At 34.7% G+C, this 25362-nt stretch overlaps 1 protein-coding gene across 3 annotated transcripts in view; it reads left to right on the forward strand.

The window, feature by feature from the left end:
* The window catches only part of KCNT2 (potassium sodium-activated channel subfamily T member 2), a 216535-nt gene that overhangs the window by 87116 nt on the left and 104057 nt on the right, over positions 1 to 25362 (forward strand). For all 3 annotated transcript variants that reach the window (XM_087890080.1, XM_087890081.1, XM_087890082.1), the window contains exons 4-9: positions 7842 to 7898; positions 9048 to 9096; positions 16606 to 16665; positions 18313 to 18387; positions 19634 to 19717; positions 21210 to 21304. In XM_087890080.1, the coding sequence (XP_087746206.1) occupies positions 7842 to 7898; positions 9048 to 9096; positions 16606 to 16665; positions 18313 to 18387; positions 19634 to 19717; positions 21210 to 21304 (420 nt within the window). The remainder of the gene's footprint in view (positions 1 to 7841; positions 7899 to 9047; positions 9097 to 16605; positions 16666 to 18312; positions 18388 to 19633; positions 19718 to 21209; positions 21305 to 25362) is intronic.

Raw genomic sequence — 25362 nt, forward strand, 5'->3', positions numbered from 1 at the left:
CAGCTCCTCCATTTCTTGACTTTAGAGGCAGTGAGATACATGATGAAGCTTGGCCTATGTCAGATCTTTACTGTTATAACAGTTTATTTGTGGAACTTTAGTTCTTTCCCCCCTGAGTCAGTTTAGGTATTTGTTTTTTTGTGTGTGTGTTGTCTGTTCATGCTGTTCTTCTCTGGTTTTCCTATGCCCATCTATCACAAGTTTCTTCAAACTTTGTTTTGGTTTTTTAGGACTGCTTGCTGTCCTTCTCTATGCAGTATTGCAGGTGTTTGGGGAAGTGCTTTATTCTCCCTTTTTCACAGCCAAAGATATTCAAGCACCGAGGCTCTGGCCTCCCTGAAAAACAACAACTGATTTTAATACTTCTAAAAAGATTTTGAAAACATGTTTTTTCCAGTAAGGGATGTAATGGAAGAAGTTGAATAGAGCTGGGCAATATTGTAAAATCTGATCTTTGGCTAGACATCTAACAAGCTTTCAAATTGCCTTGATGAAGGACTTATATTTATTTCAATTATTGTTTAATTATTTTTCCAGGATATAGGGCTTGACTATGAGATTGTGTGTTTACTTTATTTGGCTGCTATTTCTTTGCATTTTTATTATGAAAATATGTATAACTATTGGCTATCCCTCACATTCTGGTATTTTGTTTGTTTTTAATTGGTTATTATCCATCTTGTTGACATTGTAGCTATTATTGCTGCTGTTAATATTATTCAGAGGACTTACCTAACTTTGTTTTATTAAAGAGATTTTTGCATGTAAGTATAACTTTATTGTCATTGTACATATATACACAGTATACCCATACAATGAAATTCACATAACACTACAAACAAATCCTCTGATTTATACCCAAATTGGACATTTTAAGAAAACCTATTGGATATAATGGTGTTGAGGGCAGAGCTATAATCCACAAATAACAGCCTTACATATGTTCCCTGTTGTTCCAAATGATTCAATACAGTATGGGCAACAATAGACATGACATCGTCAGTTGATCTATTACTCCTATATGCAAATTGGTATGGGTCCAAAGTAGATGGAAGACTAGCCTTAATATAGTTCAACACCAGTCTCTCAAAACATTTAATGACAACAGATGTTAAAGCTACTGGTCTATAATCATTAAGAGATACCACTACTGTCTGCTTAGGGACTGGCACTATAATGGATGTCTTCATCATGGGTGGGTTCTACTTACCTTTACTACTGGTTTGCAATGGGAGCGTTTATCCAAATGCAGAAAAAAACTTTCCCTTCAAAGCACTATCCTGCTTTAAATCTCTCTGCATAAGCCTTTGCTTACAATAAAGAAAAGAGACTAGTACTGTGATGCCCTTGGATCCACAAGAGATACATTTTAAAGTTTAGCTTAATTTTTTCATGAAAACTGGTTTTGTTAGATCTGAACACAGCATTGCTTCAAATCGCTGATTCTAAAGAAGGGAACTTCAAATTCCACTCTTGATATTTTTTTTAAAAACGGCAAGCTAACATTCACAAGAAAGAAAACTAAAGGCTGCTGAAGGAGAGGGAAAAGGGCACCCAAGCTCATTGCTTTGATTGAATTCATTCAAGCTTGTATATGTACTGCGAAATCGTGGGTTTGCATTTACTTTGACTAAATAGAACAATAAACAGGCTAACATGCTCTCAACTCTTCCCTGATTGTGTTTTCAGGATTGCATAATGAGTAGATTACAAAAAGTGCTATTGAAACCAATGGTACATATAGAGTAAATGTGCCAAGATTTTTACAGCTAGTCCAAAATTTCTGTTGCTAAGCAAGGCAAATGAGTTTTGCCCCATTTTATGACCAGTTTTGCCACAGTTGTTAAGTGAATCACTGCAGTTCTTAAATGAATCACACAGTCCTTAAGTGAATCTGGCTTCCCCTATGACTGCTTTCAGAAGCTGGCTGGAACACAAATGGTGATGCAATGGCCCGGAACATTGCACCTGTCATAAATACATGCCATTTGCCAAGCACCCAAATTTTGATCATGTGAACATGAGGATGCTTCAGTGGTTGTAAGTGTTACAGTGGTTTCAGTGGTTGAAAAATAGTTATAAGTCATTTTTTCAGTGCCATTGTAAATTCAAATGGTCACTATAACGAATGGTGGTAAGTCAAAATAATAGAATAACAGAGTCGGAAGGGACCTTGGAGGTCTTCGAGTCCAGCCTCTTATACCATTCCAGACAAATGACAGTCCAGTCTCTTTTTAATAGCCTCCTGGGGATGGCAAGCCATTCCACGGTTTATTGTTCTCACTGTAAGGAAATTTCCTTAGTTCTAGGTTGCTTCTCTCCTTGATTAATTTCCATCCATTGCTTCTTGTCTTGCCTTTGGTGCTTCAGAAAATAGGTTGACTCTTTCTTCTTTGTGGCAGCCCCTCAAATATTGAAACACTGCAGTCATGTCATTCCTAGTCCTTCTAAGATTAGACATATCCAATTCCTGCAACTGTTTTTCATAAGTTTCAGTCCCCAGCTCCCTAATCATCTTCGTTGCTCTTCTCTGTACTCTTTCCAGAATCTCATCATCTTTTTTTATATTGTGGTGACCCAATTATGCGGTATTCCAAGTGTGGTTTTATCGAGGTGTTATAAAGCAGTAGTAACACTTCATGTGATCCAGAATCTATTCTTCTGTTAATACAGTGTACAATTTCATTGGCTTTTTTGGCCATACTGTTTTTTAGAACATAGGTAGTTGAGGACTACCTCTATTTGCCTCACAACCCAACACACATTATGCCAGGGGTGTCACAGGCCAGATGCGTCACAGGTAGGCCACACCCACCCCAGCTCCGCAAATGGGAAAAATGCCATGAAACGTCACCTGACGCGGCAAGTTTGACACCCATGCATTATGCTGTTGAGGTGTTTTTTATTTTTTCAAACTACATGGGGGGAGGGGAAGGGGAGAGAATGACATCTCTATTACTTCAAAGATTTCTATTACCATCATGTAGAATAAGCTGAGAAAAACAGATAAATTCCCATTGTAAAAGAAGGCGATGCATTCTAACCTGGAGTAAGTGACATTAAATTTACTATAGAATATGCATGTACACATCTGCACCTGCTAAGCATAGCAACATTGTTGAATTTTCTATAAAAAAATATTGTGCGCTTTCTTTCCTTCCCTGCTCAGTTATTTCTTCCAGTCACTTCAATAGTGGCCTATTTTGCTCCTTCAACTTTCTTTCTTTTTCTTCCTTCCTTTCATCCTTCACAAATATGTGTGAGTGCATGTGCATATATTTAGGAAATAATGGTTTGAATTATTGTTAAATGCAGTTGGGGAGGATTTATTGAATTTATTAAAATGAGGTGCTTTTAATTGACAATTTTATTCACTAGTTATTTATTCAATTAAAAATAATTGCTTTTTTCCCCTAGTCCTTGTTTTATTTTTGGAATGTAGCTTCAGAATTATAGAAATAGGCAAACACAGTTGTGTATCCATTTCTGTTTTAAGGGATTTATTGACATGTGATGCCTTTATATTGACAATCTCATCCAGTAATTATTTATTCAATTAAAATTAATTGGATTTTTGTCTTGTCCTTGGAATGTAGCTGTGAAACAGGATGCCTAAACATATGCAAACATACAGTTATGTATGCAACTCTGTCTTGGTCACACATTTATAGTATTGGGAAGAAAAAGAAACTTTTAACATTGGCTTCAGATGAAGTTCACAGCATTAGCTTGACTTTGTAGAGAAATTAGACATTGCATAGGTACTTTACTTTGTGCAGTTTATCCTTTTAGAGGTATCTCCCTTCCCTTGTTATTGCCTTTGTTTTAATTATGTTTCAAACAGATACAGTATACAGGAAACTTTATTAAACTTTAGAAATTTACTACTTTGATCACTTTGATGAAATGCATCACAGCTCAATCTAAATATTCTCAGTCATCTAACTATAGTTCCCTTTTCTTTTGATCATATACTTCTAACAGACCAATAAAAACATCATTTGTACATTTTATCCTGTATATTTTTTAAAAAAAGTTGCAGTGATTTTAATGAAAAAGTTAGTATTTGTTTCCCATAATTATTGTATCTTCTAGGATCATAACTCTTCAAAGAATTCAAGACATGTTTATTTCAACAGGCTGGCCTGGCCTAACCTCCTTTTTAATTGTTAATTTTAAATTTGTTTTAAAATAATAGGGGTGTTTTAAATTGTTTGGGCCAAATTATTTAATGTGCTTTTACATTGTTTTTAAATTTTGTATTATGTGTGTTTTATCTTTTGGCTGTTCACTGCCCTGAGTCCTTCGGGAGTAGGGTGGTATATAAATTCAAATAAAGAAAGAAAGAAAAAGAAAGAAGAAAGAAAGAATGCCAGAGCTGTTTATTTTAATAGCTGGAATATAAAATGCACTGCTTATAACCTAATAATACTGAAATAATTATTTCAAAAATGACAGTTATGTCCATATTGAATCTCATCTCTTGGGAGAGAACAACCAAGTAGATGACATATTGGTATATGAGACTGTTGGCACATAAATCTAATAAATAAAAATTAATGAATAAAATAATAGGAGGAACCAGGAGATTGCTGCAAACTAGTGTGGTGTGAACGGAAGTTCCCATTACTAGATATCTTAGCAGTTTCCAGGGATATCGTTATTATTCCTGTGTATAGCTGTGCTATTTTCTAGGTTAACTGAAAAATTTCTAATATTTAAATATGGGATTGGCACATATATAGCTTTTAGTTTGCAGCTATTTCCAATTCGTATTTTTTTCCAATGTAAAAGTTGTAAAGTCAGGAGGATAATATATGTTTAAATCACCATACCTTCCCAAAATTACTACTAATTATATATTTGTTTTGACATTAATGTTTTTATATTGTGATTGGCACCCAAAAGGAAGATCCAAACACAGTCCAAAACCTAAGTAGATTGTCGATAATAATTAAAAAATAGGATTCTGTCCTATAGAGAGCCAGGCTGAATTAGAAATTACAGTTGTTTCTTTGTATTTGCCTGTTTTCTTTTTGTTGTTTTATTTTAGACCTCTGTTAATTTGAAAACAAGTTCAGATTCTGTCCCCCCAAGGTTCATTTATATTAATGAGATTTTTTTTTCTTTTGAGAAACAATGCTTTTTAACAAAATTGCATGCATGCATTTTAATACATTATCCCTGTAGGTGTCATTAATTAATATTAAATCTTGATATGGAATCACTTTTCATCTGAATTCATTTGAAAGGCATTCTTTGCCCCTAATTTTAAAATCCAACAAAGGCGATAATAAAGGTAGAAAAATAGGAAAACAAGCACGGGAGCAGCTGTGCTTTTGGCAGCCTATGGCTCCGGTGAAGTTGGCTTTCCTCTTGTCAAATAAATCATGATTTGATTTGAAATCGAACAGTTGATTTGAATATCTTTTTTGTGAATGTTTACTGAAGGATTTTGCATCCCCCTGTATTATTTATTCTGTTACTACTTTTGAAAGAGGCTACTAATAACTCTGACAATGTTTATTTTTCTATTTAGCAAGCATATTGGTTGGCTCCATACTATTACTAAGGAAATATGTTTTTGTATAAAATGTCCTAAACAATTAAAAACATTTCTTTTAAAACAGGGGTGTCAAAGTCAATTTCATTGAGGGCCGCATCAGGATTGTGGTTGACTTCGGGGAGGCTGGGGTGGACGTGGCTGTGGTGGGCATGGCCAGATCCCACTGCTGCTGTGTTCGCTCTCCTTGGCCAGGTTGCTCATGTTGTGTGCGGGAGGGCAAAGTGTGTGGGTCAGAGGGAGGCCCATTCCCTCTCCTTGCAAGGAGACACAGCTTTGTAACCAAAGCATCCTCAGTGATAGGATGGTAGACCATCAGGAGAGGTCAGGAGGAGGGGACAAGGGGATGGCAAAAGGCAGCAGGGCTGCTGGTGGCCAAGTGGTAAACCAGGATTTTCCTCAAACCCTCACTCTCTCATTATCTCCTTCCTTCCTTCCTTCCTTCCTTCCTTCCTTCCTTCCTTCCTTCCTTCCTTCCTTCCTTCCTTCTTCCGTTTTCTTCTTTTTCCTTCCCTCTTCATTCTCCTTCTTCCTTCCCCTCTTTCCTTCTTTTTCTTTTTCTTTCCTGTCCCTTCTTGGATGTTCAAATGCAAAAGGGGAAACATTTCTCGATGCCTGCTCACCTTGTGATCAAATGCCACTTTTCTGAGTCGTTTGTGGTCACTTAAAAGACTGAGAACACACCAGGCTCAGTTTACCCCATGCTTGCATTTCATGGGGGTGTCCACAGACAACAGTACAACAGTTTTGACAGTGCAAAACTGTCAAAATGATGGCTCTGATAGTTGATCAGAGCTCCTCTGTTTTTTATGTGTAACAACTTTAAAGTTTAAGAGCAGAGGTAAGTTAGTTGCTTTTCTATATACATAATCCTTAAATGGGCTCTCCTGTAGGGATCCTGCCGTGGTCTAATTCAGACTGGAAATAGAGCGAAGGAAAATATTTTTCCCCACTTGCTTTGTCCTGTTTTCCCCACTGGAAACAATGGAGAACTGGGCTTGTGCTCACACGCACAGATTGGGATGGCGTGGGCCAGGCCGAAGTGATGCAGGCCAGACCCTTACAGTTTTCAGGATGGCTATGCAGGCCGCATCCGGTGTCATCGTGGGCTGCATCTGGGCCGTGGGTCTTGAGTTTGACACCCCTGTTTTAAAAGATACACTGATTTGAATGAGACTGACTTTAATATATACTGAGTTTGGATTTTGTGCCTTTGAATTCATACCATTAGAATATGATTATTATGATTAATATAGACATTTTCCTCAACTGGAAGAATAATTGTGGCTTGGGTTTGTTTGCTTTAGTAAAGTGCATTAAATTTAAGACTGAAAAAGAATATTAAAGTTTCAAATGCTAGATTTTAGATACCATGGCCTAAGCCTCTTCTTCCTATTTCTTGTATTTTTAAGCACTTTTGTCATAATTCTAACTTGTGCAAATATTATCCCAGATCCCAGAGCAACTTTGGTTGCTTAAATAGAAAATGGGTTCTCATTACAGCTTCTCTCTAATCATACAGGCTGCATCACTCATTTCCAGCAGAATTGAATAAATATATAATATTTACAGGGCATTGCAAAATATAATGTACATAAAGCAGAGAGCAGAGGTTTTTTCTTAAATTGAGTTGAACCAACTTTGCTAGAAGAAAAGCACCTTTCATTAAATCTGTGAGCATCCAGTATAATTTACAATGATAGTGAACAAAATCATGTTGTCATGCAAATTATGTTAATTCTGTAATAATGCTAATTACATAATTTGTAATATTTGTGCATTGATATTATGATGTCCTGTGCCTCACCCCTCCCTTTGACTTACATGGTTACATTCCCATAATTCGCAGCCAGCCAAAATCTTCATAGCAACTCCTTTGAAATATGAGTGTTTTTATTATTTGTTTTATTTTGTTTTTGGTATATTAAAAAATACATAATTAAGCAAGGATATGTTCTTATATATGTTATGTTGCATAAAAGTTCATTTAGTTCTGTGTTCTAAATATCCCATGTTAAGATCTTAAAATGTTTTAAAATACAATATGTTTGACAATATATTTCTTCAATAACCAAGCAACCCTCATCCATGATAACCTTCATTTATCGTCTTTCATTTTTAAAATTTTAACCTGAATGATATTTTACAACCCTTTAAAATATTATTATAACAAACTAATGATTTTGTCTGGCTTTCTTTTTTTTTTCATAACCTATTTCGTTATGATATTATGCTGTTTTCTAAATGAAAATGGATTTTACATTTGGATGTCTGCTAGCAAGGAATTAAACCAGGGATGTTCCAGTCAAAACAACATTTCTGCAGAGATAGATTGGTAAGTTTAAGGATGTGTTTATAGCAGCAAATCGATGTTTTTAACCTAAATTATTAGGTTCTTTTTTCTAAATAATATACTTATTGATATTAGCAGGAGCTGTCCTTTGTGCAAAATGGGTAGCTAGATGATTGTAGTTACCCCCAAATGAACTCAAGCCTGATGTGGATAGGAAGAAATATTTTGAAACAAACTTAAAATAAATTGAATCTAGAATTTACAAATATTTTAATAATCATATAAAAGCACTCTGGATTCTATATCAGGAAGGAAATTTCATTTTGATTAGTCAAACTGAAATGCTTCATAGGTTATACATTGGCTGTATTTGCAAGGTATACTGCAGCAAAACCAACCCTGTTATCTCCTCTCTGTTTTCAGGGTCTATTAGACATTCTGTCACTTAATTTTTTTTTAAAAAAAATAGTACTGACTATTAAATAAACTTTTCCCCTACTTCATGGCAGATCTGTTTCCAAAATTTGAAGTAATGTACAACTGTTACCATTATTCCAATGCATTACCTTAACTATTTCTTAAATTTTCCTCGAGTTATATAAATCTGCAGGATTTCACAGAGAAAAATTGCTAAGAACATAGAAAAATGTATGAATATGTATTGCATATGTATATATTTGAAGAAGCCATGGTTTATTTCAGTTCTGAAAATAAAGACAAGAACATAGCTGCTACTTGCAGCATACAAATGAACACAAACAACAAAAAAAATCCAATTTCTTTTTTGAGGGGGCAGTATTATTTTGGCCCCAAATAAGAACTGCTCCTAATCATTCTATTTTATGCCTACTATTCAAATGAGTAATGTATGAAGAGCAGTAATGAATTCCATAGAAAGATAAACTAGTCACTTATGACATTAGATGTGATTGCAGCATTTGATAGGAAAGTGAACCATGGATTACTTCATGCATTATTATCTGAAACATCTAATCAGTTTCTTAACTTTCCCTCCTGCTCTTCTCTCATAAATCGAAATATTTTGAATTCATGAGTAGAATTCAAGGAAACTAATAATAATTTCAAAGTGTTAATTTGGATGTGGAGGGAGAGTAGCTTGTTCAGATAAGGTTTTCTCCTCCCCCCAAATAAATACATGAATTAATTCCCTTTGTTGCTGCAATTTTTCAGGTCACTTATTATTTGGGTGAATCGAAGCTTACCTTTGTGGGGATTACAGGTAATGTATACTTTCATTTTTATAGATTTTACATACGTTTAATAACATTTTAGAGTAAAAGATGGGTACTTATTAACAGAATGGCAAATTTGTGAGTACAAAGGTCCTTCTACAAATATATATTGTATATTTTATAATATTTTTCACTGAAGAAATTTAGAATGATTATTATGATTATCAGTCAAGAAGATACAACCAGTCCTTGTTTAATGTCTACCTTGTTTAAAGACTATTTGCAAATACGATACTAGGGTTTTTGTTTTTTTGTCTTTTTAAAATCCCAACCAATGTGTGCACTTATAATCAAATTTTGTGCCTAACAACAGTGCATGTGGGAGTGAGAGTAATGCTGGCAAAGCTGAATGAGAGCTTTATCTAAATGACCTGCAGCAATCAATGATCTTTGCAGCTTCTCTCTTTCTGTCTCAGCTACGTGTTCACACCTAGCAAACATTTTCCTCTGATTTAAGGAATGGATTGCAATTGCTAAACAAGGAAAGGATATACTCAGCCTATGATCATTCATTCACTAATTATTTGAAATATGACAGAACCAAACAGATGGTGGTTACAACTGATCCTTCAAGTTCTGGCTGCCACAGCACTCCTACAGTCACATGACCGAGAACTGGTTGCTTGGCTACCTGTTCACACTTACAACTGGTTGCCAAATAGTTGCAATCATGTGATTGTTATTTGACACCTTCCCTACTGTTATACCCAGAAAATCAATTTCCTGACCTGTGCTATAACATATTTTTCACATCCTCCTTGACCCGTGGAGGGTGCATGAGAGGCCCACTCCAGAATTCTTGTGCAATGCCTGACCCTCTTGTGTACCCTTCTTAGTTAGGATCTCTAGGATTCATTTATACTGCTTCCTTTTAATTTGGTGAAAATGACACAATGAATTCTTATGAACAATGCCAGATTTTTTCTGAATTGGCTTGCAATAATTATTAGTCTCATTTGCAAATTAGTATATGACTATAGTACCTCTCTCATTAACTTTGAAATGTATTGGCACCCACACACAGAAGAGACCCTATTTTTCTAGTTAATACAAGAGGTCCACATATTAGCCATGCTTCAGTACCTTACAGTTTCTGAAGAAAGCAACATTCTCCCGGGGAAACACTTCTATGCCATCAAAGTTTTGCCACCTCAGAAAACTTTACAGAGTCAATGAAGAGATATTCTTTTTCCAGTTTTAGCACCTGATTCTATTACAACAATAGCAATGTTAATTCCTAACCTTGATAGCATTTTTTGCCTAGGATAAGGTCAGAAAATTAGACAAATATAACCTGCCCCCTTCTTGAGCTTCAGTTCATATTGTCAGCTGTCAAACATGTGTGCCCAAATATCATAGTTTTGTAGCAGAAAATAGACTCAATCCAATCTCATCTGTCAGACAAATAAAGGAAATAGTACAATTTTTCTAACAGAACCAGCACAATTTCCGAAGCAGGAATTATGTTCAGCTCATCATTCAGCTTCCTTCATTTGTTTATTCTACTGCCTATTATCCTACTGAACTAAAGGCCGCCAGACTTTCAGAGGGAACAAGCATGCTATTTAGTACTCAGGAACTTTCATTAGATGTTAGCAACATCTGATTTCAGCACAGCAGAACTGCAGGATCAGACTTAATATTTGACCTTGATCCTCCTGTATACTTACTGTTTGAAGACCATTTGGCTCACTTTCAAGGTACTTGGACTTCTTTAATTAAGGATTTTGGGGTTATGTTTGGTTGTTTCATAAGGTTATAAGTTTTATATACTGAGTTCACCAGAACACCCTGATTTCCAGAGTTATACAACTCTCTATAAAAACATAGAGCACATTAATCAGAAATAGGGTTAAAAAGCAAAGTCAAACTCTATTGAACATTTGCCATCAAAAATATTTTTTTTAATATTTTTAATATTTTAATATTTTTTTAAAATGCTCTTATTATCAGTATGGTATTCATTACTTCCATTCTTTCACATGAATAACACTTTGGCTAATGAGTCAATGAGACCCTTCCCTTCTCACAGTTCTGATTATAATTAATAGCAGCAATGACAAATGCTACTGTTGCTACAGCTCCTTATATTGCAGGTATAATTAAGATTGCCTTCCCAACAAGAATAAGAGCCCATGTAATAACCTACACAACAGCTACAATTTCAGATGCTCAATTAGCTCATCTTCAAATATATCCTAATGGGCACAGTGTTGCTATTCTATTTTTTCAGACTCAGAAAATTTCTGTTCCTTCTTGAGTCTACCTAGTGTCAAGGAATTTCACTAGACTTAATTCCCTTCACAACTCCATATCTCTTTACCATCACTGTTTTCATATGTGGATGGGAAGTTCACTTCAGAGTCATTTTTATCTGAGCTGCTTGGTACAGGCACAAGCTTCTCATAATGTGGAAGGTATTATAGGATTCTGAAGGCTTTCCTGACGGCCAGATTTATCAGGTGATAACATAATTCAATCTGGTACAGAATAATAGAGTTGGAAGGGACCTTCGAGGTCTTCTAGTCCAATCCCCTGATCAAGCAGAAGACCCTATAACATTCCAGACAAATGGCTGTCAAATCTCTTCTTAAAAACCTCCAGTGATGGAGCATCCACAACTTCTGAAAGCAAGCTGTTTCACTGATTAATTGTTCTCACTGTCAGGTAATTTCTGCTCAGTTCAGGTTGGCTCTCTGTTTGATAAGTTTCTATCCATTACTTCTTGTCCTGCCTTCAGGTGCTATGGAGAATTTGCCTCTCCTTTGTGGCAGCCTCTTAAATATTGGAAGATTGCTATCATGTCACTCCTAGACCTTCTCTTTTCATTAGATTAGACATTCCCAGTTTTTTCAACCATTATCTTTATGCAATATGTAAATATAACATAATAAATAAATATAATAAATGTTATATATAGCAGTATAAATATGTATTTAGGCAATATGTAAACAAACAATAGTCACAAAGCACACAAATAATGGTAATAGTTTCAATAGCAATCCTTCAAGGTATTATCCTACCTGGCTCATAATAAGCCTTCAACTTTGTTTTCCAAGCAGTGGCTTAGATTTGTCCTTAACTGTATGCCTAGATAAAAAAATTATTGCATGATGTTGTGGAGCTATTGGAGATAGTTGAATACCCTGTCAACATGAAGATATAGCTCCCTCTTTGCACCCAGTGAAATTTATTTACTGTTTCTATACCATCATAACCATAAGACTTTTGGTAAACAAAAAAAAAATTACAATAAAATCAGTATCAAAGTTCAAATGTATCATAATCTAAAACCAGAATAATTTACAAAGTTTAATTATTATGGTGCCCTTCTCCCCCAGCACTTCTCACTGAATCTGGGGTGTTGCTTGTTGACACAACATGACTTCTGAGACACTCTGGCCCTTCACTTGAAAACTACTTGAATTACATTAGGCAAGGACATGAATTTAAACCTTCACATTTATCGAGTTTTTTAAAACACAATTTAAACACATTGTTCATTTTTCAATCATCTCATCATTTATTCATTCAGGAAAGAATGACCCAGCTATGTATTTGAACCCCAAAGTTAATGAAAAATTGGTAATTTACTGTGGTAATATTCACCACAGTCATCTGTGAATTCACACAATTACTTCATACCTCACCTACTCTCAGATTACTGCCCTCTTGGATTTGCTGTATCAGTTTTAGGAAAGGTATTTGTCTCTGGTGCAAAAAGCTCTCAGTGTACATTCTAAGCAACAGAGTAATAACAATCATAATAATAATAATAACAATAAGAGGAGGTAGTACAGGAGATAAAAAAGTTAATAGTAATACTACAGCCATGCAACATAGGTAAATATATATAACTATTAGACAGTACTGTAAGAGTTAGGTGTCCATCAGAATGATGGCACAAGGGAAAAAAACTGTTTCTTGTGCCTAGTTGTTTTGGTATGCAATGCTCTACAGTAGTGTCATTTTCATTTTGGAATGATGGTATTGAAAGCTGAGCTCAAGTCAACAAAAAGCACTTGAATCCTTGAGAATTCAAGATGTTGCAAGATGTAGTGCAGTGCCATATTGATAGCATCATCTGCCAATCTGTTTGCTTGGCATTCAGGATTTTCCTGTTATTTGTTCAGTGATGACAGAAGAGGAAACTTCTATTGTTTTACTAAGTCACAATAGAAGACTTAATAGATGTTACACAAGAGATGTGTAGAGATATCTGGAGATAGATGTATGACTGCTATTTCTTGCAACTTTTATATCCTGAGAGTAATATTTAGTTAACTGTAGAACTAATTAAAAAAGATGCACTGATGATATGTGGTAATGAAGTTCAGAGAACACCAAGAACTGCACAATTACAAAAGAGCTTCAATCTGGATGGTATCAGTAAAACCATAAGAAGATAAAATAGAAATTCATATATCGATCTAGACCATTTCAGTGTAGCACTTTGATGTCACAGTGGCCAACCAGATGCCTCAGTGGAGTTCAAAGCAGGAGGGGGAGGTTTACAACACTTGCACTGTTGTTCTCTTGCCACTGATATTTGATGGCTCCAAGCCTACGTAACAGTGCATAACCAATAACCTTTGCAGATCTATTCTCTATGAACCATTCAGTATTGAAACAAGCCAAGCTAGTGGCCATCCTCCTGTTTTGTAACATGGAGCTCCACAAATTAATTCTGGGCTGTGTGGAAAAATGTGCTTGCTTGTGGTTACTGTATTAAATTTAAAACTTTAAACAGTTTCATTGAATAATCTCTCTCCTGATTTTTGAGAAAATCTCCCTGTCCATTTTCTGCATATCATGCTTAATTTTCACATTTAACCTACATTGAACTGTTTTTTTCCATTTGGTTGCCCACTCATCCAGTTTAAATTTCCTTTCTGTAGCTCTTCACACTTTCATTATCATCAACTTGAATAGTCTAGTATCATCTGCAAATTTAGGCAGCTCAGTATGTTTAGCCTAAGTCATGATAATTGATGAATAAATTAAGAAGCTCCAATCTCAGCAGAGAGCTCTGTGGCACTCCACTTCTTATTTCCTTCCATTGAGAAAATTGCTCATTTATCCCCACACTTCACTTCATGTTTCCCCCCCCACTCAGTTAACAATCTATAAAGAACAGTGCCTCTTATTTCTTGACCACCAAATTTGTGTCAGAAGCTTTTTCAAAACCCAACTATACAGCGTTGATTATATCATCTCCATCATTTGCCTTTTGTCACTTGTAAAGAACTTTAAAAGATAGATTTACTATTGCATCATCAGAACTAATTTTACTTCAGGGCTTGTTTCTTTGCCTGCTAATTATCTTTTTCCTATGATTACATTTTTACCACTTAGATGTATTAGTGCATTTTGTGCAGTCTGTGGTTGTACAGTGCTGCTTAATGGCCCTTCAAAAGGATCTGGGAAGAAAATGTTTTCTCTCCCTCCACCCGCCCACCTTATCTATCCTGTTTACTTAAATCTATATTTCTGAAATTGCTGCTGAATCAGCTTTGGAATATTGACTTCATATATTTACTTTTCTTTGCCACCTTTTGACACAGTTGTGAGATGGATGGCAATATAAATTGTTATAACAATATAATAAGAAACAAATGCTGCCAATTTGTGGCATTAATAACATTAATTCTTTTATTTGGTACTGAGATCTAGACTATCTCTGCCTGAGCACATTTGGAATAGAAAGGTACTTCCTACCAGAGCATCATATTATTTTTCCTTGACAGGAAGGTAGTAGCTCTACAGAATTTCCTTCTCCTTGTAAGGTTAAGGGAAATTCTTCAAACCTAATCCTTCCCTTCATTCACATCTTTTCTAACACATAAAGATAGGAGTGCAGGAACAGCCCTGCTGAACAATGGAGAACATCCTCTTGCTTGGATAGTAATAGTAGTTTCTATAGCTGACATGACTTCTTATTTTTAAATCTATTGGTTCGGGAACACATTGCCCATAATAAACTGCACATACAACTGTTGTAAGATTTTATCGCCCTCTAAATAATTAACAGTGAAGTTGAGATGCTTAGAATTGAGCAGCTTAGTGGTGAAGATACTTGCCTCCCCCTTGGAAGGTTGAGAGTTCAATCCTAGGTAGCAGCAGGGCACAAAGAAAAAAATATCTGCTGTGAACTCCATGTGGCATCAGGAAGGGCATCCAAGCAGTAAATGCTCCGCTCCATCCAGTTGCTCACACTCTACCCCAAATTAAGGGATTATGGGATCGTAAAAAAGGAGTTGAGATGCTTAGAATTCTGAAGACATTGTCACCAAAATGAAGCATGCAAATTTCAGCAGCTAATTCACTTCAGCTAGAATTAGCGTTACTTATTTGGAGCCATTTCAACACTTTTTCAATCTTGTTGATGTTTCTATACCTTCACAACTTGTAATATCTGTGCTGAATCTTGATTATGCTTTTGTTCCAAGTTCTGGTCATTCATTAACTTGGGATGGCAGTTTAAAATTAGAGTTGTTCATTCTAATCTTTTATTTAGAATTCCATACTCAGTAATGACATATTCTGCAAATACCAGTTCTTAGAAGGTTGGGTAGCTAAGCAGTTATTTTAAGCCATTTGTTTGGTTTTTAATACCAGATTTGAAAATAATGGGGCTGTGCTAGTTTGAAGTGATGTAGTAAAATTCTTTTATAATATACTGTATTTTAAGATGTGCAAAGAGTCAAATTTATTTGGGAATCAAGGTATCAGCTTGAATAATATAGCTTGGCATTTATAATTATTTTGTAAATATAAGCCACTGAGGAATGCTACTCTGCAACTACAATTAATTTCAGTATACATGTATATTGGCAAATGACTCAGGTAGTGGATGAAACACAATTCTATCAATTCTGTATATGACGTTAATGTTACTGATTCTCTGTAATGCTGCCTTCAGTTCATGTTAATTATTGTCTATTGCATAAAAATAAGGGAAGGTATCTGAATATTGGACACTGTTGTCAAATAGCAGTAGGACGCTATAATGTTCATACTATGTTTCTGGCAAGGCATAGGTATTAAGTTGGTCAGTATTGGAACAAGAATACAGAAATAAATCAAATTCTGGACAAAATCATTCTTAGTCTGATATGGCAAAACCCATTTCTGTTCACTGGCTTATTGTATGGATCAATACTTCGTTTTCACAAATCCGCTGTTGTTAAATGATTAATGTCTACAATGCTGTGGAAAATAGATAATCTTTATGTGTATATCGGCCAATTTCAAGAAAAAAACAGAACATATAAAAAGCACTGTTGGTTTGGATAATCAAAATGCAAAGGCATTTATCATCTCAATTATACAAAGAGGCACAGATTAAGAAATGGAAGGATTTTGAAAATTTAAAGATTACATTCAGTGCTTGTTGTTCACATAGTTTTTATTCCTTTTGAATCCTATACTTATTTTTTCTATGCCTGCTTAGTCCTCAGAAATTGCTGAATTTGAAATGCATGTTATTCCTCTAGGTATCAGTGGCTTTAATAAGTCTGTTGGAAACTACGCTACTGAGCTATCTCAGTTACAAAGTAAGTACTTATTATTATATTCTTCCAGAGCCAAATTACATTGTGATCCATTCTTTTGCAGGGTGATACTCTAGGCATAGCAGGAGATTTAGTCTTCAAGTATAATATTTAGATAATAGCAGAATTTTCTATTTTTAAAATCTGATGCAATAAAAACCCTAGCAATTAAATATATGCACATCCTGATAAATATATAACTCTCTCTTTCAAGTACTATGAACACTTTAAATCTTTTTATTAATTTCTAAATATTTATTCAGAAACTAATATTGGTATTAATTGTTTTTGCTTTGTTATGCACAACCCAGAGCCACTTGTGTGATGAGATGGGTGCAGTGGTGAAATCCAATTTTTTTTTCTACCGGTTCTGTGGGCGTGGCTTGGTGGGGTTGGCAGGGAAGGATACTGCAAAATTTCCATTCCTACCCTACTCCAGGGGAAGGATACTGCAAAATCCCCATTCCTACCCAGTCTTGGGGGAAGGATATTGTAAAATCTCCACTCCCACCCTACTCTGGGGCCAGCCATAGGTGGTATTTGCCGGTTCTCCGAACTACTCAAAATTTCCATTACCAGTTCTCTGAACTACTCAAATTTCCATTACCGGTTCTCCAGAACCTGTCAGAACCTGCTATATTTCACCCCTGGATTGGTAGCTATATAAATTGGAGAAAGAAAGAAAGAAAGAGAGAGAGAGAGAGAGAGAGAGAGAGAGAGAGAGAGAGAGAGAGAGAGAGAGAGAGAGAGAGAGAGAGAGATAGATAGATAGATAGATTTGATTTTAGTGGATGGTAGCACTTTTTTCAAGCAAATTTCTGCCAGATACTGTGACATACTATTTTTTGAGATGTAGCATTTTAATATCAGGAAAAAGAATGCAGATACTGTATAATTCTGTTGCACGCACTTATTAGAAATTAAAATATATTGTTGCTATATTGATCATATTTGACTTGTAAATGTAATTGAATATTTATTACTCTGAATGAAATCTCTGATATGTTTTTTGTGGTAAGATTTATCTGTATTCTTTTAAATATTAGGAAGCATTTTATACTTCTAATAATGGCAATGATAAAAAAATGGGAATTTTAGAAAATGGTTGACTTATCTATGCTTCTTATATTCAAATTAAATAAGTATTCTTCAGATTTATTTGTTTTGCTAATACTGTACAATTAACAGAAATAGTGCTTTGGTATACATTCCTTGGCCATTTTTGAGAGCAACATAAACATCTATATATTTGTTATCTACATTAAATATCTACATTAAATATACAGGTACAAATGCACACACATATACATACATACATGAAAACTCATGCCAAAGATATTTACTGTACATGTAGCTATTAGGAAATAGAGCTCTCTAGAGAATATTAAGTTAACCTGAACAGAAGACAGAGCTGGTTGGTTTACATCTAGTCAAACATGACATTACTACAGCTCCTTCTTCTAAAAAGGATTTGCTATGTAGAGCTTTATTTTGCCTAATAAGAAATTAGAATGTTTTTCAGTGAACTACAGTATATATAAATCCCATATGCTGCTATGTATCACCCATGATGAACTATGGTATTACTATGGGAAAAAAATCACTGCTGGCTGTTAGTGTTGCATTTTATTTTACCTTGATTTTTGAAAGGGAAACATATGGGAACAAGTTGTACGCATTCCTTTTCTGCTGGAAATCATCAATGCTATTCCTTTCATCATTACAGTAAGTGTCTGTCTATGATTTTTATGGGAGAGGGAAGGAAACAGTGACTAGAAGATTGGAAAATTATATTCATGAAATGAAAAACCTTTGAAGCAAAGTTTTCTGTGAATCTATGGAAAAATTATGAGGTCCATCCAATTTTAATGCTCAGCACAAATTCCTTGACTTGATTTCTTTTTCTTTTAATATGGACAGATGACTTGTGATCTCTAGTTCTTAGGAAGCTTCATTCATTTTCCCTATAGTATTATTATTTATTAGTTACATACATAGTAGAGATTGAAACAACTCTTTGTATAAAAATTTGAGAAGGGAGGCAGGTCCGTTGGAGATAAGATTGGTTGATTCTGACTGCAAGTAAAGGCAACAAAAAATACATTTTTCATCAATTTCATTCCATTAATCCCATTGCCATGCAGATTGTGCCTTTCAAGTCAATTTATAATCTATCATATATGATCTTTGAAGAATGATAAAATTACTTGTGTTACATGTTACTTGCAGATGATTCTATTTGATGGATATCAGAATTTAAAATAAAGTATGCCCTTGTAAAATCTGATATCTGCTGTTCATTTTATGCACTATCATCAAAAGTGCCTTATGGAATCTTTTTTAATCATCAGCTTCCCGCTCCACACTCATATATACACCAGTCTGTAACTTTTTGATCCTAACTCAAGCAAGCAAACTACAGTACACTTAAACTTAGGGAAGCAGAAATTGTAGTCATTAACCCACGGTTAATTTAGTTCTATCTGTTTTGATTTAGATCAGTGGTGGGATTCAGCCAGTTCACACCACTTCGGGAGAACCGGTTGTTAACTTTCTGAGCAGTTTGGCAAACTGGTTGTTGGAAGAAATCATTAGGGCAGAGAACTGGTTGTTAAATTACTTGAATCCCACCACTGGTTTAGATGTAAACTTCACTTCAGAAGTAAGTTTCTGGAGATTAAATTGGGACAATAATTTTAATCAAAAGTAAGAATTGGGATTGAAAAAGAATGAATCAAATATCAAAACTGTCTTTTTTTTGAAAAAAAATATATCAAAATTGTCCCTACTCAGGTGAATTGTCTTCTGTTGTAGTTTGCTAGCTTTGCTGTTGTCAAGTCAAAAAACACAGATATATGAATTTAACTATTTTAGATGTATTTCCTTTTTTTTTTTTTTTTTGTATTTAGATGCAATTACAGTGAATGAATGTTTGGAGGACATATGTAATATATTGTGTTTTTTCCTTTAGATTTTCTGTCCTGCATTAAGGAATTTATTTATCCCAGTGTTTTTAAATTGTTGGCTTGCTAAACATGCTTTGGAGAATATGATTGTAAGTATGACAAAGTAGATAAGATTTGTTTGAAGGGGAAATTCATATTTTCTGTTTATGAGTCAATGCAAAAAAATGTCTGTTCTATAGTCCATGTAAACCATGGTCTTTAGATTCAAGCCACTGTAAATTAATGGGAATAAATTGGTTTAACTTCAGTTATGTTAGCTTATTTGTTTTTTGAACATTGATGTTGTATTACTGGCATTTTCCATCTTCCTGTGATATATCTAGTGTAGAAAGTCAAATGTGTTATTTATTTTCATAATAAAATTATTGGTCCAGCATTAATTCAGTTGATTCCTTTTTTTTTTTCTAGCCTCCACCTGAGGATCTTTTCATGTCCCAACTTAAAAAACACTAATTATACTTGGCTATTATACTATGCTCCTAGGCAGAATGGGGCGAGGAGAGAAATAAATATAGGGAAATGGCCAAAGAACTGTATTTATTTATGCTTGGTACGCTTGGCTTAGAGGCCTGCATTCATTTTGAAAAGATCCTTTCAAAAGTTCTTATTAAAAGGCATAATGGTCCTTCGTTTTTTATATGATGCAAATTTCAGTACTGTTGGAATCTAGGCAAATGTGATTATAAACATTAGCTTTGGTTCAAAAATTTTCATTTAAATTCAGATTTTATTGAACAGTCCCATTAATTTTTTAATTTTGATTTCCATCTGTTAAAAAGAAATAACACTAATTATTATGTGCTTTACAGATTTTTGACAATCTGGTCACAGATAAATCTATTGTTAGCCATACTGTGACTACATACTACAGGTAGTTCTTGACTTATGACCACAGTTAGAATCAGAATATCCATTGCTAAGCAAGGGGGTTGGTAAGTGAGTCACAGCATTTTTGCCATCTGTAACTGTCATAAAAGCATTCCGGTTGCAAGGCACCCAAATTTTGATCACAGCAATCCTGGGGATGCTGTGATAGTCGTAAGTGTGAGGACTGGTTGTAAGTAACTTTTCAGTGACATTGAAGCTTTGAATGTTTGCAAAACAAAACAAATGCTTGTAAGTCAGGGTCTACCTGTAGTTGGCTTATTGTAATTCATTCTATAAATCTGCCTTAACCCCAGAAGATACAAAATATGCAGAATTCTGTGTTCTTTCTCCTGTCATGAAAATATTGTAAAATTGAAGCGACTGTTTTTCATTCTGAATCTAGTCTTCTTATTTACTTCTTAAACTATCAGTGGCTCAAATTACAATGTAATTTTAAGGAATTATGGTTTCAAATATGGTTAGTTGATGTTTATTGACCCATTTTCTGATATTCTGTATGAAAGGGCACCCCGTGATTTAGTGGTAATGTTAGCTTTGATGGCACCTCATTTCAGAAAGCCCAACTAACTGTTTCATTAATTAGCTGTAGTGCCTTTTTCATTTTAAAAAATTGCATATTTCTTGACTGCTGCTTCACATTTTATTTAATGACCTGGTTCCTTAATTTTGTTGTTGGTTGGACTTTTCAAATAGAATGATCTTCATAGAGCCATCCAGCGCACACAGTCTGCAATGTTTAATCAAGTTCTGATTTTAATATCTACATTGCTGTGTCTTATCTTTACATGGTAAGTTCCATGTAATTAATTATTACTGTTTTATTTAAAACCAAAATTCTAACCTTGTCATGTTTAGGAAAATAAATAATGACAGAGAAAAGACTACTAAAAAATAAATGTAAATAATCTCCATTATGTGAAAATGTTACAGTTCAGGCACATATTCTGTTAATTAAGTGGGAGATAAAACCTCTGCCCCCTTTGTTTATATTGCTGTATGTCTTCCCAAGGAATTGGTCCAGTGGGGAAAACTATTTCTGGGGAAACTTTTCTTTATACAATGCTAACATTGGGATGCAGGTAAATATTACAAATCACAACAGTAAAAGATTTAAAGAAACCTGACAAATATGGTTATTAAATCTGGTTTTCCCTCCAATATTTTTATACTTATTTCTTGTTATGATTACATGAATCCTGAAATCAAATATGAGGTCTAAAATGAACTTTCTCTTCAAACCTTTATAAAACACTGAAGTCACACCATTTTGCATTTCTAATATTTGATACCTTTGATCTTTATAGAATACCTAATTGCTAACGTCTGATAACAATATGCCTTCTATTCTCCCTAAGTCTTCTCCCTTTCTTGAGTTACTGGAAACCAAAATATTTGACAGCAGTCTATCACTGATAAGGAGGCTAGTGCTGCTTGCCAGGGAACATTATGTTCAGATTCAAGCCTATGTTTTGTAAGTGACAGGAAAAGATGAAGAAAAAAGGCAAGTTGACCTACACCAATTATTGCTGCCTTCTGCATCTGCAGACACCAGCTTATTATGTGCCATTTTATTCTGGTCTTGTTCTGGCCCTGGTAGAGTGGGGAAAAAATAGACTAAATACTGACAAAAATACCAATGACACAGTTGTTAGCGAAGGAAATAAAGCAATTATCTATCATGGTAATTGAAATCATATTCAGGCTGGTTTAAAACAGTCCTCTGTTGATTTCTCTTTTGTTTATATTGCTGTTCCTTTGAATCTTTTAATTACTGCATTTATATTTTTAAAGGATTACTAGTAAATATTAATATTTTAGATAATTGCTTACATATACTGTTTGTTATACTCTGCCAGGAAACTGTATAGAGCTTGTACTACTTTTAACTGTACTGCTTCAGGCCTTAATATATGGGTAGCACTGGATTCTTGCTTCGTGTCATGAACATATGCCAAAGCCACAAAGGAGAGGCAGAGATCTCAAAAGACCAGTTGCCATGCGGTTGGGTAGCACTGTAAAGTGGCAGGTGCTTGACAGTATCCTAGTTTATAGTCTGATCACAATCTAATCATCTTCATAAAAACAGAGGGAGACATTCTGTGTCAAGATCGAGTCTTCTCACCTTCCAAGAACTTTATATTCACTCCTTTTCCATCCAACTATTAATGAGGACATAGAAAGCTTTCACACTCTGATACTTTTTTTTTGATTTTTTTTTTCTCAAACATAAAACATAAAATATAACTTTCAAGAACAAAGTCTCGATCCAGTCATAGATAGGTACAACGCTTACATTCCTTTAACAAGCTCCATTCCCATTTTCCATTACATCTTTTAAACATAAAAATCAAAACATGAAGAGAAGAAAAAAGAGTTTTAACATAAATTCTAGCATCTTAATCTAAACAGATCTATTATATCACTGCAAATTTAATTTCCAAATAAACAATTCATCTTTATATCCATGTCCAACTTGTATCTGGTTCTTCTCCAATTTTTCTTCCTTACATCTTTTAACATCAATATCAAAGTATAAATTTTAACAATCTTCTAACCTCATAGTTTAATTATTTACCTTACATTTTTATCACCACAATCTTAATTTCAAATTCAATACAACTCTATTTTTATTCCAGTTTATAAAACAAAGTTCTATTCATTTTTCTTAGTCTCTTGACCCATTTCATCAAATATTAAAATCTTAAACTTTATCAAATTTATCTTTAATTTTCCCCCGCTTATCTATTACACCTAACTCCTACTATTGTTTGGCTGATTTCCAGCATCTTTTATTTTGGCTGATTTCCAGCATAGTCTCCTCCTGAGCACCCCGTATTGTTTGGCTGATTTCCAGCATAGTCTTCTCCAACACTCCCCCTATTTTTGGCTGATTTCCAGCATAGTCTCCTCCAACTCTCCCATTATTATTTGGTTAATTTCCAGCATTTTCCATTTTTACTGGTTTCTATCATATTCTCTTCAAAGTCTCAAACTTTTATTTAGTTGGTGCCCATCATCTCTTATTTTAATATATTTATCTATTATATGTCAGTTTCCCAGCATATTTTCCAAAATTAATTCTCAGTATGTTTCATAATATTCATCATTTCCAGTTTACATTGAATTAAATCACAATTTGTAACTGAAGTCTATGTATCTTGCAGCATGTTTTTCCAAATTAATTCTCAGTAATCACAATTTATAACTGAAGTCTGTGTATCTTGTAGTTACATCCAATAAAATATTAATCAATCATATTCACCAGTCTGAAGTTTGTTTACAAGTTAAAGTTAAAACATATTACATCTAACAGTAAATTTTCTTGGAGTTATCTCATATTAGTATATACTCTTATTTATTATCTTTAACCACCTAAACATCAATCCTCTATTTTAGTTACCATCTCTTATTTTTCATCCTTATTACTCCAAAAGCCCTCCTGTTTTTATCCAAAAAACATTTATATATTTAAGCTTTAAAACATTACATTTCAATTTTATCTACTTTATTTCTTCCTTTCCCTATCTGTCCATAAGTGTTCCACTTAAAAATCCATACATCCAAGTTGAAAACTCTGTGTGTCACTTTAATGCTTAGTAACATCTATTCCATATATAATACATCAACTTCCTTCTCTTTTATTGCTGCGCCACACCTTTTTCTTGCTAAACCAGTTAATTTCAATTCTAGTAAATCCAGAGTATTTCTTCTTTCTTCTCCATAAAATCACCCAGTGACAGAATAGGAATCTCCAGAGTCCATAAATCTAAAGTTAATTTCAAAGTAATCCAAAGTAAAACGCCATTCAAAATGTTTCTTTTCCGAACAGAAGGGAAATCTCTTCAATCCACATTCTGCTTAGTCACTGCAGACTCCATAGCTATTATGTAACCATCCGCCTGTCTTTCTTCATTAACTTTTCGCAGTTATTAACTCCCAAGAAAAAAAAAAGAATGTTTCTCCAATCTATTCCAATTAAGCCTGATCCTGAGTGGCGCAGCAGACTAATGATACTGTTAAAGGTAGTATTTAGCTTCCAGCTGCCTGCAATTACTGCGAGTTCAATTCTCACGAGGCTCAAGGTTGACTCAGCCTTCCATCCTTTCTAAGGTAGGTAAAATGAGGACCCGGTTTGTGGGGGCAATAAGCTGACTTTGTATAAAATATACAAAAGTATGAAGGCTATTGCTTAATGCCTTGTAAGTTGCCCTGAGTCTCCGGAGAAGGGCGGCATATAAATCAAAGTAAAATAAATAAAATAAAAATAAAATAAAAGAGAAACCCAATTTTCTGGTTCATAAAAAGCCAATTCTTCCAGATCAATTGTACTTAAACAAATTCTATCTTGGGTCTTTGTTTCCAATTTTTTTTTCCTTATCAAATTTTCAAGCCCCAATGCTTTGTAGCCGCTGTTTAAAATTTGGGGTCTTATTTGTAATAATCCATGCAGTTACGTTGTTTCTTGCCTGGGTTGGTGTCACTCACCCAGCTTTGAAAAAACTCGTCCTTTCCTCTTCTCTCCTGCATGATCTTTTCACGGTCCGCTGTGGCTTTGCGACAGCCGCCATGGCTGCCTATCCCCACCGCCGACTTTGAGGATTCCCTCTGGCCTCCGAGGAACTTTCCTGTTCCTCTTGGCCTTCTCCCCCCATCCCTGCAAGACTGGGTCGGTTCGAAGACCGATTGATCAGTGGTTTGTCAATCGGGGTTTTCGTGGGCTCATTAGAGCCTGCCATATCCCTGACTGTAGCACCGCGGCGCCAGACCGGAAGTCCCACACTCTGATACTTTTTTGATATTAGCTTGTTTGTTTGAAAATTTGTTGCAAAAATCAGCTTACTCAAAG

Source organism: Pantherophis guttatus, chromosome 3 (assembly GCF_059756535.1).
Source record: "Pantherophis guttatus breed Tessera chromosome 3, ASM5975653v1, whole genome shotgun sequence".
Classification (NCBI taxonomy): Eukaryota; Metazoa; Chordata; class Lepidosauria; order Squamata; family Colubridae; genus Pantherophis; species Pantherophis guttatus.